We start from the raw sequence: 18,683 nt of genomic DNA on the forward strand, positions 1-18,683 counted from the left end.
AACTGTTTTAAAACAACATAAATGAATTCTTATATAAAAAAATTTAATGAATAAATAGATAAATATATAAATAAAATAATGCACAGATTTTGACAGCACTTCACAGAGTGGGTTGCAACACACCCGTGTATGACTTTGGAAAATCAGTTCATCACATTGACACTGCTGATTTCAGGAGCTCTTGCCAGTTTTTTTTTTTTTTTTTGTGTGTGTGTGTAATATTCATCAGACAGTCAGCGAGCAGTCTTTGGTTTCATGTGTTTTTCTGTCTGTGTTCAGGTGACGGAGACTCGGACAGGTCCGCTCGGCTGCAGTACGTATGATAATCTGGACTCGGTCAGCTCAGTTCTGCTCCAGAGCCCAGAAAGCAAGCTCCATTTGCAAGGTAAGTGACATCACTGCATTTTACTACAGTTTAACCTGTTTTGTAAATGCAGCAGCACAGCACTAAACCCACACTGACAATTTCAGATGGTAGCGGAATAGTTTACAAAAAACAACTTTGTGTTCCTCACGCAAAGTTGTTTTAGTGATTCAAGCACAGAGTTCAAACATAGCACAAGAGAGATATGGACTTCTTTTATGATACTTTAATAGTGCTAGAAAATAATAAGGGCTCAGAAGTGGGTGAGTGAATTTTTTGGGGTAGACTATTCCTTTGAAGGTTTGCAAAGACCCAGAAACACAAAAGAGAATATTTAGTGGCACAATAATGAAGATAAATTGACAGCAAAGGAGCGTTTGCATCACTCACTCACTGAATTGATCATGAATCCAGCTGCTCTAATCAAATTAAACACCCCAAAACAAGTGAAGAAAGTTTGATTTTTTCTTTCCTTTTACTATTGACATTTGAAAAGATCATTATGTCATTTGAATTCTGATATATATTTGTAGATGCTGGTGTTTGCACGTCTGCTGTATGCTTTTGAAAAGAAAATCACGGTTGCCCAGCTGCGATGAGACGCATCTGGGAAAATGAATGCATGACACTTTTTCTGGCTGATAACACTAAAGGTTACCGCTACAGGTGGGCGATATACGGTATCAAATAATTCACAGTTTAGTCGTGATTATTTTGCTGGCAAGATAAAATTAAGCAACACGGTGCATATCACAATGATTTTTTTTATTTTTTATTAACAATTTTTATTGATTCCATTCAACAAATTAAATAAACATCACAGAAAATGCGGTATCAAATTATGTACAATTAAACCCTTCCCCCGAATACCCCCACCTGACACAAACACATCCCAGTGGTCATAAATATTTGGAAACTAAAATAAAAACACAAAACACGCACACACAAAAAATACATTAAAAAATAAATAAATAAAAAGCATATTTTCCAAAAACAATCAAATTGCACACACATATTTAAAACTAGAGATCCCTCTCCACTACCCCTCCCCGAAAGCCTTCCGAAAAGGCCAAATATCTGCCCCATTTCCTATCAAATAACCCCAGATTTCCCAGCCTTCTATAGATCCCTTCCTCAAAGGCCGCCACCCTCCCCATCTCCGAGCACTACTCATGAAATGAGGGCGCTCCAGCCGACCTCCTACCCCTTAAAATAACCTGTCTGGTGATCATGACGCTCGTTAGGACCCAACTCTTTATGTGCCAATTCTCAACGTCGATGACCACCCCATCGCCCAAAATACAGAGTCTGGGGCAAAGTGAAAGCCGAGTGCCCAATACATCACATATAAGACTCTGAACTTTCAACCAGAACTCCTGGATCTCAACACACCCCCAAAAGAGTTATGTCTCCAATCTCTGATTGACATCGCCAGCAGGTGGGTGTGTCTTTAAGACCAAGCCTATACAATCTGGAGGGGGTCCAATAAAATCGATGTAAAATCTTAAATTGCATAAGGCAGACCCTTGCATCTCTAGATGCAGACTTGACATTTTTTAGGATCCTAGCCCACACCCCCTCCTCCAATGTCAAGTTTAGATCTTTCTCCCATAATTTTTTGAGAGAATTCAAAGTTCCGTTCCCCAGACTCTGAATTAGCAGGGAGTAATACACTGATGCCTCATGACCGTTCCCAAAAGCAGCAAACACCACTCCCAGAGTATCTGCCGCACTGGGGGGGTGCGTGCCACTCCCAAAAACAGTGCAGAGTAGGTGGCGCAGCTGTAAGGAATGCCAAAATGTTGAACCAAATTTTCAAAAGGTCTAATTTCTCCACTTTCGTATAGGTCACCAAGTGTATTAACCCCCCTCACAATCCAATCTGTCCAACAAAAAGGGGACTTATTAATACATAGTTTAGGGTTCAGCCATATGCTCGAGGCTACGTTTAAATAAAAATCATAATTAAACACTCTGGACACTTTTGTCCATATCGAGTGCAAATGCAAAATAACGGAGTGTGACTTAACCTCTCTGGCTAGTTTAATCGAAATGCTTTGCAGTGGTGAGATAGGGGCAAGAACATCCTTTTCAATACAAAACTAGGGAGGGGCTCTCTCAGGTGGAAGCGACCAATGAGCCAAATGTCTAAGACCGAATGCATAATAATAAAACAAAATCTTGGGTAGGCCTAACCCACCTTTGTCAATCGGCCTATGTAACTTATTGAAATTTAACCTAGGACGCTTACCATTCCAAATGAATGACTTCGCTATGCTATCAAATTGCTTGAAATAAGAGAGGGGGACATTTACAGGGAGAGACTGTAGCAGGTAGTTGAATTTTGGAATACAATTCATTTTAATTACATTAACCCAATTACATTTAATTACATTCCCAATCATCAGTAAGTGTAATGAAGCCCACCCTTTCCACATCATTCAAAAACCTTTTTATTAAGGGATCAAAATTAACTCAGACAAATTTGATGGGAATAAAATTCCCAAATACTTAATTCCCTGTTTGGGCCACTGGAAGGCACCCGGCTGGAAGGCCGTTACTGGACAGTACGCTGTCAAAGCCAAAGCTTTGGATTTAGACCAATAGACTTTGTATCCTGAGAACTTGAAAAAGAAGTTAATAAATCTGTGGAGGCAGGGCCTGGATAGCTCAGTGGTAAAAGATGCTGGCTACCACCCCTGGAGTTCATTAGTTCGCTAGTTCTAATCCCAGGGTGTGCTGAGTGACTCCAGCCAGGTCTCCTAATCAACCAAATTGGCCCAGTTGCAGGGTGGGTAGAGTCACATGGGGTAACCTCCTCGTGGACGCTATAATGTGCTTCGTTCTTGGTGGGGCGCGTGGTGAGTTGAGCGCGGATGCCACGGTGGATGGCGTGAAGCCTCCACACACGCTATGTCTCCGTGGCAACGCGCTCAACAAGTCATGTGATAAGATGTGCGGGTTGATGGTCTCATACGCGGAGGCAACTGGGATTCATCCTCCGCCACCCGGATTGAGGTGAATCACTACGCCACCATGAGGATTTAAAAGCACACTGGGAATTGGGCATTCCAAAATTGGGTGAAAAAATAAATAAATAAATAAATAAATAAATAATAATTCTGTGGAGGCAAGGCATAGATCTAGAAAGAACAGAGACAAATAATAAAATATCATCTGCGTAAAGCAGAAGCTTATGCGCCACACCTCCCGCAATCACCCCTGGAAAATCATCCTCCTGTCTTATCGCGGCTGCTAATGGTTCCAGGGCAAGACAGAACAATGGGGAAAGAGGTAAAATGATCTGAAATTAACCCGTTTGTTTGTACCGCTGCTACAGGGTGTCTATAAAGTAACTTAATCCAACCAATAAATGTACTCCCAAACCAATACATTTCCAAAATCTTAAAAAGATAATCCCATTCTACCATATCAAACGCTTTTTCCGTGTCAAGTGAGATGGCAGTGACCGGAGATTGATCATTCGCCACTGACCACATGATATTGATGAGATGCCTAATATTATCAGAAGAGCTATGGCCTCAAATAAACCCACCTGATCTATATGTATAAGTGATGTCATAACTTAATCGATTAGCCAGAATTTTGGACAACATTTTTACATCTAACTGGATCAGGGAAATTGGGCTGTAACTTTTACACTCACTTGGATCTTTGTCCTTTTTAAGAATCAGACTGATCCGGGCTTGCGTCATGGTTGGAGGAAGCTTTCCATTCTTTAATGATTCCGTATAAATTTCTAAAAAAAAAAGTGGAGCCAGTTCTGTAGCATAAGATTTGAAAAACTTTCGTCAGGCAAGGCCTTAGATAACCTTGGAGGAGCTTGATGAGGTAATTATCACAATGATTTTAATGTCTTCTTATTTGGCCATTAAGTTTCCTAAAGAGCGTGTCATTGGACTAGTCTCACAATACTTCCTTGTCTTGCAACTTGTGACTTTGAAAGTGTTTTCAAAGTCATTAGAGTTAGGATAAGTTCAGTTCATTTCTGGTTCAAAATGGTTCAAGTGGTCCATTTCATTGAATCAGTTTGAAACTTTTTAAATTATTTGTTTGCATCATGAATTTCATCAAGTAGGCAGTTTAATTTTGAACTTCATAATTTATTATGTACAGAATTGTTTGACATTTCAAGTTATTGGGCTGATACAATAAAAAAATCACTGGATTTGACAAAATTCGCCAGATTTGTGGCATCAATTTTTGGAAAAAATATCCAAGATTTTTGATGCAGTTACTAGCAAGAAAACAGGATGTTCAAGCGTATCTTTACAGTCCACATGTATAGTTGGTATATTCAGGGTTGGATGGAAGTACATTTTTGCCACATGCCTACACACATTTCCATTTTCCATTTTTCTGTCCATTTGGAACTGTCCATGAAGGTTTTTTTTTTGTTGTTGTTTTTTTGTACACTATGCTATTATTGTCGTATCATTAATTTCAGATTTACCCACTGCTAAACAGCACATTAAAAGAAAATTGTGGAAGATCACTTGTTGGTCAGACAGCTTCTTCTTGTCTAACTGGGCGGTTCATTGGCAAAAAAGCAGCAAAAACTCTCGCAACAGTGTCAGTACATGTTTGGTTGAACAGAAAACAGAAGAATTTAGCAGAAATGTGTGTCGACGTTGTAATCATAAATATCTGTCCATCCTAAAGTAAGAAATATTCATTGATTTCATAGACATGACAGACTATACAGTTGTGCTCTTGGGCATCATGTTCACTTTCTACACAAAAAAAAATTAAAATAAAAAAATATATATATGCATTATTATTATGGTGTATTATTTTATTTTTATCCCCTTTTCTCCCAATTTGGAATGCCCAATTCCCACTACTTAGTAGGTCCTTATGGTGGCGGAGGACACGACTCAGTTGCCTCCGCTTCTGAGACTGTCAATCTTTGCATCTTACCATGTGGCTCATTGTGCTTGACATTGCAGAGACTCACAGCATGTGGAGGCTCATGCTGCTCTCCGCGATCCACGAACAACTTACCACACACACCCCATTGAGAGCGAGAACCACTAATCACAAACGAGGAGGTTACCCCATGTGACTCTACCCTCCCTAGCAGCTGGGCTTAGTAGACCTGGCTGGAGTCACTCAGCAAGCCCTGGATTCGAACTCGCAACTCTAAGGGTAGTAGTCAGCATCAGTACTCGCTGAGCTACCCAGGCCCCCCAGATTTATGCATTTCTTAACATTTCCATCAAATGGAATTGAGTAATATTTAATCAAATAAAATGGAATTGAGTAATATTTAATCAAATAAAATGGAAAATAAATAAATAAAAATAAATATATATTTTGTTTTATTAATTTCATTTTGTTAAACTTTTCACAATTATATTTGATGAAAATTTAGTATGAAATTCAAATGCATAAATCTTACAAAAATAGTCTACAATTTTACACACACACACACAAAAAAAAAAATTATATTTACGCGTTTTAGTTTCATAACAAAAGTCTATAAAAATAGAGTAATCTTTAATAAAATAAAATTAAGAAAGTAACTATTTTTAGTTGTATTCATATAATTTAGTTAAAAATCACACAATTCAATTTGATGGAATTTTGTTATGAATCTGAAATGTGTTAAATATTGATTGATTGATTGATTGATTGATTTATTGATTTTAAACGACTGAATATGATTTTGTTTACTTTGTTGCATCCTGAATGCTGGAAGTTGCATAAATCCGTCCGATCACCTTGAAACTGTTGATTTTCGGTCATCTTTTGTCAGATTTGTGTGCAATTTGCATCAGACGGTCTGTGAACTGACTCTCGGCAGCCTGCGGGTTTTCTAAGACTAAAGTGGACCAGACTTTATGCTAATAATCAAAAGTCCACTGTTAGACTAGCTCATGGACGATTGCGTCGCAGATGAGGAGAGAGATGTTTGGCCATTTTCATCTCTGTGAAGATCTTTCAGAATCCATCAAGTCCATTTTGTCCAAACATTTTAAAGACAACAACCTGATAGCACAGCAGCAGCGCATTTATCTGTTGGATGATCGCAGTGAAGAGCGCTCTGCCGCTACAGGATGCGCTGTAATCCTGTGCTCATGAGGGGATGTTTTATGCAGCATAATGACATTCAGCATCAAAAGCGGTTACCTAGAGAACGCTTTCAGAGAGAATTTTCAAAATCACAAGGCCAGATAAAAGATGGATAAAGTCAGGTTGCTCACGGCTCAGGCCGCTTCCTTTCATTACACAGCCACAAATGTGTTAGTGATACTTATAACAAGCATTCATGTTTCACATTACGACAAAAAAATGTGAGTTAACCAAAGGGGAACCATACATAAATAAGACAGTAGAGAACTTAGACTAACTAAAATTAGACACTGGGAGAGTTCAAGTAAAGCATGAATCACACCACATGCAATTAGACACCAGTAAGACACTTTCAACTAGTCAGACATCAAACTACATTAGAACTAGTGCTGTCAAAAGTACTGGTACTTCAGTACTAAGACGATACTAAAATAAAAAAGATGTAACAATACCAGTGTTTCTGCAGTACCGGTAGTACCGAGCACCGACTCTATCCGGTACCAGCACACAGTATGACTGGCACACGACTGCTTTAAAATGCTAATTTTGAGCACGTGCTCTGTTGCCCCTTTTACACTGAAATGGACAATTAATCAAATTAAAAAATCGTGACATGTCCTACTGTGATTTATTAAACCGCTAAAGGCTGCAATCTTAGTGTAGAAGAGCTGCATACTTTGAATGAATGTATAAGTCTGACCGCACAAACATATTGAGAATCATTCACGTTGTATGAGATGACAGAGCAGAGCACTAAGCTACTGTGAAGCATGCAGCACATGTAAACTACATATTTATATAATTAAATCACAGCATTTGTGCTTTAATCTCAACTAAACTTTATTTATACAGCATTTAAAACAACAGAGTTGACTAAAGTGTTTCACTGTAATAAAATTTCAAACATAACATTTAAAAATGATCATATACACAAACACAAAATAAAAACACTTCAAAACTGTGTCCTACATTTCATTTGTCAGACTCAAAGGCCAGTGTAAAGAGATGAGATTTCAGATGTGACTTAAAAGTCTCTGTGTCGCAAACTGTTTATCCGGATAATGAAGCTTTCGGCAAAAAATACATGTCATAATAAAAGCACGTTTCAAAATATAAGTTAGAGCCCTGAAATTGAAGAAATTGAGACAAAAACTGTATAGTAAAATGGAATATTCACTGTAATAATTAAATAATAATAATAATAATAATAATTAAGCAACATATCACAAGCAAGATTACTGTTGAATAAAAGTTTGGCCAAAAAAAAAAAAAAAAAAAAAAAAATGCAATGACTTGTTGAAAAGTTCTATTTTCACTTGTTAAAAGTTTTAAGAATGAATTGATTAGACACCATTTTGGTGATGAAATTAAATTAAACTCTAAAACATGGAGTTCTGGAAAATAATAATAAAAAAAAGGAAAACATGATTTGGTAAAGAATAAAACCGGTTTTAGTAGGGCACTATTTAAAAACACTTAAGCAATGCATCCTTGATTGAGAAACACTTAAAGGAAACATGCATTACTTTTAATTTATTATTTTAAATAGGTTAAACATGTGTGTTCAGTAGCACATTGTCATATTAGCATATATATGCTGTGGTACCAAAATTGGTATCGAGAACTGTGAATTTTCAGTGGTATTGGTACCGACTACTGAAATTTCGGTACCGTGACAACACTAATTAGAACTGACAAATCCAAAGTTAGCATCTGTACAACTGAGTAGATCCTGCTGCAACTAGGGATGGGCGAATCTCAATATGTTTTACACTTTTGATGATATTGAAGATAAAAATTACACTTTTAAAACATTTCAGAGCGAATCTATATATTGTCTTTTATTCAATCAGAGGAACTATCATTTTAACCAATAATCTGTTATTACTTTTTGACAATATTATATGTGTGTGTGTATGTATATATATATATATATATATATATATATATATATATATATATATATATTGTATACAAATACATAAATAGCCGAATAAGGTCTATATGGATTGATATATATTAGGGGTTTGCAGCAAAGCCATTATCTGTATCTGGAAAAAAAAAACAAATGTGGGCGGGGCTTAAATCGGAAGTGTGTCAAAACTAAATGAAACGCCCATTTTTCTTATGTTACTCTATAACATTTATAGTTTCTAAAAAATAAAAATATGCCTTGTATATGCCTGTTCATAATAATAATAATAATAATAATAATAATAATAATAATAATAATAATAATAATAATTATGATAATAATAATAATAATAATAATAATAATTATTATTATTATTATTATTATTAAATTAAATTATTATTTTATAATTGTTTTCATAGATGAAACTGAATTTGTTGGCTACATTAACTGTGGAATGAAATGTTGTTAACTGTGGTTTCTTCTGCCATTAATATATGCTGAAACAGAATTTTCATTTATGTCTGTGCATGTATAACAACGTCATTCTGGAAACACAAGATGTCAAGAATTTGTTAAATCTCAAGCACACATTTTGCAGTGAATATTACATACATTAAAAGAATGAGAATTAATCAGTATAGCCTACAATCAGGTGAAAGTCTATCAGGAATTTTTACGATAAACTTGAGGTTGATTTCTTCATAAATATTTAAATTTGAATGTGGAGGACATAATTATTTAGTTAAATTACTTGTGCAGAATTTGCTAAATCCAGTAGAATAAATGGCAAGAGTGAGCCTCCCTAGTTTTACCAGAAGAGAATAGTGGTAAAACAATAATAATAATAATTATTATTTAATTTAATTTTATTTCATTTAAATTATCTAGTCCCTTTCCAGAGCTCAGTGACAGTTAAAAAAAAAAAAAAAAAAAGAGCATGCTTCAGTTTCTTTGTATCACATGAGCAGGAATATTCTGAATAGATGTACACTCTATGGAGCATTTAAACCAAATGGGGCATTTCAACTTTTTTGGGGAATAAAGTCTTAACCAGATAATTACCTTAATCGCTGGTGTGGATATAAATGTGCTCAACTTTAAGAGATGGATAGACGAGCTCCGCTGTGATAATCATCACTTCAGGTCAGGAATTTAACATAGAGCTCAGGTTGGTTTATAAATGAATACATTATAAATGAATTATTACGTGTGAGTCACGTGATACTTTAACATACTATAGACATTTCAAGAAGTGGAAAATGTATATTATTTATTAGTTATTGTTACTTTCGGCAAACTCCAGACGCGCTCAATAAACAAAGACCGCAAACGGAGTCGAGACTGCGGCCATCTGATTTGAAATCACACCCTGCACATTTTCATTCATAAGGTTTACACTTTAGCAAGCCAGACATTTTTTCAGACTATTACTGTGGACTTCACAGAGGGTAAAAGTTATGTAAATATATATATATATATATATACCTAGATACTGTATACAGTATATACCTTTATGCCTATAAACCAATACATACACTCACCCACCACTTTATTAGGAACACCTGTACACCTTCTTATTCATGTGATTACCTAATCAGCCAATCGTGTGGCAGCAGTGCAATGCATAAAATCATGCAGATACGGGTCAGGAGCTTCAGTTAATGTTCACATCAACCATCAGAATGGGGAAAAATGTGATCTTAGTGATTTGGACTGTGGCATGATTGTTGGTGCCAGATGGGCTGGTTTGAGTATTTCTGTAACTGCTGATCTCCTGGGATTTTCACACACAACAGTCTCTAGAATTTACTCAGAATTGTGCCAAAAAAATAAATAAATAACATCCAGTGAGCAGCAGTTCTGTGGACAGAAATGTCTTGTTGATGAGAGAGGTCAACAGAGAATGGCCAGACTAGTTCGAGCTGACAGAAAGGCAATGGTAATGGGAATATTTATTTATTTATTTATTTATTTATTTTTAAGGCATAATCTACAATCACATTTTTTATCAAGCCACAGAATTAAGACTAAGACATTACAGCTTTTCAGCTTCATTTTCTGTTACAGCATAATCTTCTGTAAAGCTGCTTTGAAATGGTGTGTGTTGTCAAAAGCGCTAAAAAAATAAATATGACTTGACTTTAGTTATATTGGCTTCACAGACTTATAAATTAGCTGTAATTTGTGATATGTTTGTTTCAAATGTTACTTTATCCTTGTGCTTCTTGGAAAATCAGTCAAACAATTATTATTATTATTATTATTATTATTATTATTATTATTATCCATTATTCTGATTAATTTGTTATTCATTTTGAAGTCATTATTTGTGCCTTTCCAAATATGGTATTTGGTTTCGGGCACATCTCTATTATCTATGCCCTGATAGTAGAGTTGGCAAGAGCTGCCTGAAGTCAAAAACTCCAATTTGATTGATGGACTTTATGCAATTATATTAAGTCCCAAATACATATTAAAAGTTCAGTGTGTAAGTGGTCCTGCAGCATCAGACTGATCTCACAGTGAAATCGTAAACAGTAGGTTGACTTTTCTTTAGCTAAAATTGGACTGTGCTTACCACAATTCGAAAAACTGCCCCCAGTGGTCAAAGCGGTAAGTGTCATTGGGCGTATGGGCATGTGTGAGCTCCATTTTCTGTGTGTAATATCAGAGGACTGCCAAAAGCAAATTTTGAAGTGAGTTGTTTTCAGCTGTGTCTGTAATACAGTGAAGAGGAATGCATATTTTATAAACTGTAAACCCCCCTCCAACCCAACCCCAAACCTAAATCTAACCATCAGTCGAGTAAAAATATAACGTTTGAGGGGAAAATGCATCCTCCGAACAGCACTCGTCACTGATTATGCAAACACGATTACACAAACACATTATCCGAATGCTGCAGATGCAACATACTTCCGGCCGTGCCACAGAGGTAGGTAAACAGAATGAAGTCGATGTAAAAATGTCTGGTAGGAGATGCCGCTTGTCGATGAGTCTGCATAATGTGGCCGATCCTACTGGGAATCTCGGAACCAACAAGCAGACTTCCCGTGTAATCATTGTGGTAGCGTTTGTGCTCCAGGCATGAATGACACCTCAAATCATGTGTCTTGTTGAGGAGAGGTGTGTTGTTACTTTACTAAGGGATAACACTTATCTTTTTCACCAGACGAATGATAAATGGGTAAACAAATCCAATTGACTTACATTGAAGGAGGGACTCGAGTCATATCTACAGACCAGAATATCATAGAGACTTGAAGGCGGGCTCTTTTGACCACCCACCAGGGCTGTTTTTTATCTATAAGTGGTATAAGCGGGTGCCCCGCAAAGCAAGGTTTTAAAAAAATACCAAAAGCTGCAAGAAAGATTTAGGCATCTTTATTGGCTCTATAACTATAGGGGCCCCCCTTGTGGCCAGAGTAGGAAGTGAGAATGTAATATATGTACTTGGTGCTCCAAGTAGGATTTTGCTTAGGGTCCCCATATGTTTAGAAACGGCTTTGCCACCCACACTACTCTAGCAAGCACATTTAACACTTTGCACTACTCTTCAGTAAATAAAAAATAAACAAATAAATAAAATATAATTGTGTATGCTTCCCACTTCTTTTTTTTTTTTTTTTTTTTTTTTTTTTTGCTGTGATGTAACACGCTGTTCAAAAGAGCTATGGAAGATCAGAATGAAACTGCAAGGTGTTACATTTTTATTTTCAGTTTAGTTCAGTTTTTTTTTTTTCTTCAACAGAGACAAAAACACAGTGTTAGCAAAAGAACAGCTGTGAAAAATGAGTATGAAGCTTTTCTGAGGACACTTGCAATATTTCTGTTCATCCACAAACTTTTACACTTTTAAAATTGCAGAGTCATTGTTCATTTTATGCATTGTGTTTTAGCGTTGTCCTCTGCTGTTTGACACTTTGGATATGTTCATTTATTTGCAGAAAATTTCCAAAAGATGCAGTGTTTTCAGACCTCCAATAATGCAAAGAAAACAAGTTCATATTGATTTTTAAACAACACAATACTAATGTTTTAACTTAGGAAGAGTTCAGAAATCAGTATTTGGTGGAATAACCCTGATTTCCAATCACAGCTTTCATGTGTCTTGGCATGCTCTCTACCAGTCTTTCACATTGATGTTGGGTGACATTATGCCTGTTACACTCAGAGGAAGAGGACGACAGAAGTGATGAACCCAAATGCAGATTTATTAAGGGATACAAACAAAACATGGGTATATACGGAGAACAGAACTGGATATCAAAAACAAAGGTGAAGTTAAACAAACTAATAACTTAACTCAAACGCAGGAGATATTCTTCAGGAAAAGTCACAAGGATGAGTCATACACATGTGAGGAGTCCAAACGAGACTAGCCCAGGCATGGGAGTTTGGGGTGAGTATTTAAAGTGTCTTTGATGAGGTGGTTGATGGAGATCAGGTGAGTGTAATCAGTCGAGAGTTGGAGCAGGGAAGAGAGGGAGCAGAGACTGATGAGGGGCCTGACATTGCCACTCCTGGCGCAAAAATTCAAGCAGCTCAGCTTTGTTTGATGGCTTGTGTCCATCCATCTTCCTCTTGATCACATTCCAGAGGTTTTCAATGGGGTTCAGGTCTGGAGATCGGGCTGGCCATGACAGGGTCTTGATCTGGTGGTCCTCCATCCACACCTTGATTGACCTGGCTGTATGGCTTGGAGCATAGTCCTGCTGGAAAAACCAATCCTCAGAGTTGGGGAACATTGTCAGAGCAGAAAGAAGCAAGTTTGCTCCCAGGATAACCTTGTACATGGCTTGATTCATGCATCCTTCACAAAGACGAATCTGCCCGATTCCAGCCTTGCTGAAGCCAGATCATCACCGATATTTCCGGAGCTGTATATATATATATATATATAAATAACAGTTAGTTCCAGTCCTCGAATCTGATTGGATGAGAGACGTTCCATGAGTACTGATGGTCTCACACCATCATTACTCTGATGCTTCACTGTGTATATCACTCCGCTTGTGTTTGTGCTGTTCTAAACTAAACTGTAAGAGCAGTGCAGATGTGTTAAGAGCTATCTGTCTCTTTACATTAAATTTTTTGACATTACATATTTTAGCCAGCAGGTGGAGGCAATAGACCATTTTTGTGTGTAATATGAGCCAGTTGGTGACGTGAAGTGAGTCAGCGTCACTCATAGTTTATATTCAACAGCACTCCATGATTTACTGTATTACTACTACACTACTAAAGCTAGGAAATAGCTTTAAATGGCTTTGAACTAACAGCTTCAGCATTAAGGCTCATCACAGCTGAGAGACACAACAGACTGATTAATTACACAAACTCAAGGCGCTTACCTCTTACCGGACTTTAAACATTGGAGAGGAGAAAATGGTGGAGGAGACTGCGGTTTCTATAGTGAATGACTCTTGCACACCAGCTACCATGAAATAGGTAAGAATACCCCCGCTTGTACGACTAATTTTTCCACTGAGAAAATAGGATGAATTTCACCAAAATGACATTATCTTCAGAATGCTGACTAACACACTACAGCATCATCAACAGGTGATCGCACACGCTCCATCTCTCTCTCTCTCTCTCTCTCTCTCTCTCTCTCTCTCTCTCACACACACACACACACACACACACACACACATCCTTGTTTCTCTAATAACTTGTTAGAAACAGCCCAAGCCGTGATTTTAGTTCTAAAGTGAAATTTTTGGTAGTTCCATATTCATTAGACTGATCATCAAACAAGCAGAGGTATAAAGCAATATTTTAAATATACAGTCTGTGAAGCCAGTATGACTAAATTATAAATTGAAAAATGCGCACGGTGTGATATCAAGTTCAAATGAGATGGCATCGTTGCAGTCTCCATTTATTGTGCACGTCTCAGAAAGCTGAGCTTGTCAAGAGTAACATTAACTAAGACACTATATCTTACACATTTTCCACTTTTTGAAATGTTAATATTTCAACCTTTTTGAGCGACACATACAAAAACATGCTTCTGTATATCAGTCGTTCCTCAAGCAGGCAGCACACAGTGTTTGTAATGTGAGGGAGGGGTGAAGTTTTGTATCATTATGAGCGATTTTCTTTTAAAACAAAGAGAACTAATGTTACCTGCAAAGAACAAGCAAAGACTATTGTATAGGACTGCATAAGGCTGGGACATCACTGTAAAGATTTGCTGGCGATATAAAAAAATGAAGCTATATCGTGAATATCACAATGATTTTAATGCACTATTTATTTGGCCACTTGCAATGATTTCCTAAAATCATTAGACTTGTGATGATCCTATATCGTAACATCGATATAGTAATATGATCATGTGTGATTATTAAACCACAAAAGGCTAAAAGTAATTAATAACCTATATGGTTTGTGTGTGCTTCAGAGTGAGTGGGTGACGCACTCTGTTGTGTTCACGCTCTGGGCTCAAGAGCGGTTCACGTGCATTGTGAAAGCAATATGCTGTAGTTTCACACATTTGTACAACTCTAAACATTTGTTACCACTACAAGGTATCAGACAAATTAAAAAAAGTGACACAGTGTGACAGAAAATTTTATGTTAGCTTTTTATGTTAAATTACTACTGCATAGGCTAAAATAAATCTGATCCTTAAATTAATATTATAATCCACAGTAATAATACCGTATTATAAAAATAAGAATAATGTAATAATAATAGATTTATATATATATATATATATATATATATATATATATATATATATATATATATATATACATACATACATACATATATATATTTATATTAAGGTTTTGGGTAAAATAGAATTAAAACTAGGGGTAAAATTGGAGTGGGGGTCCTGAGTTATTAATAGAGTTAGGGTTAGGTTATTTTCTTTCAGTAATTTACTAAGTGCATTTCAGTAAATTTATCTTTTTCCCTCTATCAAATTCCAATCGAACATCATGTGGGGGCGTGGCCAATTCAATTCAAATTTTAACCCATAAATTGAAAGGGAGCCAATTCTTCAATTTTAAACTTTGTTTTTTTCTGAGAGCTAAATCATAACAAGCCAGTCAACAGAATTATTTTTAGACAGGCAGTTGTTTGTTGTTTAACCTGTCATTAAAGATGCTGTTGTGGCAGTAACATGATCCGCCCTTTTGTGCATGTCAAGACCTGAGACTAAAGAGCAGGCGAAAAAATACACAAGATGGCTGGCATTAAAAAAAAAAAAAAAAAGCCATGACATTTCATGTTGTGTGGACTGGATGTGAGAACAGACCTGTATCTCTCTCTCTCTCTCTCTCTCTCTCTCTCTCTCTCTCTCGTGTTGAGTGGCCATTGGCGTTAGATTGACAGATACTGAGATTTAACACACTGCCATGAGAGAGATCGCTGCGATCACAGGACAAGTGTGGCATCTGCCGTCTCACATTAGCTAGTCATCTCATCCGTCTGTGTGTTTTAATGAATGAGGAGAGGTCACTTTGAAGGGATCGTTGTTGGCATTAATACAATTGCCTTGCAATCGCGTCAGTGCAGAGCACACTGGGGCAGGTAATAAAGCTGATGGATAAATCGAAAGACAAGAGAATGAAAATGAGACAAACATCAAGGCGTTCAAAGAAATCTCTAAATAAGGTGTAGATGAAGAATCAAACAACAAAAAATTACACGCTTCAGCTTTAATTATTCACACAGTTTATCAGTGTTTTTCAGTGTAGGACATATGCTTTTTTGGTCCTTTTTGTCTTGTTTGCATTCAGAGAAAGCCTTGAGTGGAGTGACTTTGCCTCAGGATATCTGGCAGAGCGTTATAATGACATGTTGTTACATTTCTAAACGCAATAAAATCTACGCTGCTATCGTGTCGACATCACAGGCGAGGGCTAATCAGCCGCTCTGCCGCTCCTGCGGGCTCTTTTATTTTTTGTTTGGAAATGACTGTTAGATTTGTGCAGAGCAGTATGTGATGAAATAACCGTGGCCTCATTGTGCCCCTGACGTGCCGTCTCGGCCAGATGAGATTGTAATTGTGCCCTGGAATGAGTGAGAACACCCTGACCTTCAGCCCAAACTCTCACAGCAACTCTTCATTTTATTACTAAAGCGAGAGTTTTACTCGTGTCAGAGTTTGAACAGAACATGTCCCGATCTTGAAATACATGCTGTCACAGAATAATGTGACAAAACATTTACACTTGCTTTATCAGAATTTACTTCACACCAAGTCAAGTCTGAGCGATAGCAATATAAAATCTTTATCCACAGCATGATACCGAATGTTTTATGGATTGTCCAGCAATACACACTTGTGATCCACACTTTGGTGATGCAATTTTAATAACAAAAGGCTCAAAAGAGTAAAACTAACATAAAATGGATAGTTCTGACTCTAAATTCTGATTAGAAAAACTGATTTCAAAAGTAATATACTGTACGCAAACCTGTGACCGCACCCCAGATGAATTCTATTCACAGTTTTCTGACTAACCACTGGGTGGCGCTAAGATGATTCTAATTACCGCTGGGCTGTTTTCTGGTTCTGATCTCTAAAAGAAACTACAGATACATGCATTTCAGATGGAGAACAACAACTGTTAGAAGTATTAGTTGGAGTAAAAATTTGTTTAGGCTCAACGTGCGTGGTTGTTGGCTGTCATAACAACTCGAAGTAGTTTATGATAGTAACGTAACTAATCTTGGTTAAAGTCCTTTTCAAGACAAGCCAGTCCACGTGGCAGCCATCTTTAAATGTAAATAATGGGCATAAAAGTACAGCTCCTTTCTACTTGAATGGGGAAAGACCAAAATCTCCAAAACGGTTGGTCAAGATTTCAATCAAAAAACATATTTCAAATCAGCAGTAAAATCTGACAACAATGGTATCATATATTGTGCCTCTCTAGCTTAGATCATGCAAAAAAAAAAAAAAAAAAAAAGATCAGGCTGGTTCAGTTAATGCGCATGAACATCCTCGAGTTGACTGACAGGTAATAACTGTATTGAAAAGGTGATTGGCTCTTTTACCTATAAGGCGGGACTTCCCTTTCTAAATCCGCCATATTGGGAGTTCCAATTTCTTCCATTCATTTTAATACAAGTGCTCCACCTCAGTTCATAGCTTCATGTCATCTACCCACGCCTTAAACTTGGGCAAACATGAGGACTGTCAAAAAAAATTAATAAATAAAATTGGACATATTTTCAAAATAATATTACAAGGTTTAGAAATAAATGGAGGCTCAGGGCAAAATGCCCCTGAAATACAAAATGTGGCAGCTAAAAAATGCCCCTGCACTGAATTCTTTTTTTTAATTTTTTTATTTGTAACATCTGATATAGCTTTTAATTTTCTATTATAGTCCTAGTTACAGTCCACATATTATCACATTATATATGAGTTGATTCTGATTTTGTTTAAGGTTAAGAGGTGACTACTTCTCATTCTTCTTTTTTTTTTTTTTTTTTTTTTTAATTTTCTCCTTTTTCTCCCAATTTGGAATGCCCAATTCCCAATGTGCTTTTAAGTCCTCGTGGTCGCGTAGTGATTCGCCTCAGTCTGAGTGGCGGAGGACGAATCCCAGTTACCTCCGCATCTGAGACCGTCAACCCGTGCATCTTATCACGTGGCTTGTTGAGCGTGTTGCCACAGAGACATAGCGTGTGTGGAGGCTTCACGCCATCCACCGTGGCAACCACGCTCAACTCACCACACTCACCACTGAGAATGAACCACATTATAGCGATCACAAGGAGGTTACCCCATGTGACTCTACCCTCCCTAGCATCTGGGCCAATTTGGTTGCTTAGTAGACCTGGCTGGAGTCACTCAGCACGCCCTGGGATTCGAACTAGCGAGCTAGCGAACTCCAGGGGTGGTAGCCAGTGTATTTTACCACTGAGCTAACGAATGAGACATATTAAGTTTTAAACAGTTTGAAAAAAATTTATAAATTGACTTAAAAAGGTAAACATGCCCCTGAGAATCAAATACATGGAGCAACTTTAAACACTCAGGTTTGGTCCTTACACATTCCAAGTTGATATGTTCAATTTTTGGCACTAAAAGCAAGTGAAATGTTCTCCCAAACAGATGTGGTTTTTAAGGTTAAATCAACAAAACTGACCTCCTTACCCTAAACCTAAACCTAACCGAGAGTGTCCGACAAAGCAAACGTGAGATGAAACACAATTGCTGAAGCAACCATGTCATTTTGTGGAGCTTCTATGACATTTGGGCTCACGTGTCGACTCAACTGCTCTTCAGGACTCGTATCCTTTACATCGCAAGTGTAACGCTCTATCAGTTGAGCT

The 18,683-nt window shown here is 37.1% G+C and overlaps 1 protein-coding gene across 1 annotated transcript in view; it reads left to right on the forward strand.

Annotated features, from left to right (window-relative positions):
* The window catches only part of LOC127435620 (BMP/retinoic acid-inducible neural-specific protein 1-like), a 227,397-nt gene that overhangs the window by 168,954 nt on the left and 39,760 nt on the right, over window positions 1–18,683 (forward strand). The window contains exon 5 of the mRNA XM_051689218.1: window positions 280–385. Coding sequence (XP_051545178.1) covers window positions 280–385 — 106 coding nt within the window. The remainder of the gene's footprint in view (window positions 1–279; window positions 386–18,683) is intronic.

This window comes from Myxocyprinus asiaticus, chromosome 4, assembly GCF_019703515.2.
Source record: "Myxocyprinus asiaticus isolate MX2 ecotype Aquarium Trade chromosome 4, UBuf_Myxa_2, whole genome shotgun sequence".
NCBI lineage: Eukaryota > Metazoa > Chordata > Actinopteri > Cypriniformes > Catostomidae > Myxocyprinus > Myxocyprinus asiaticus.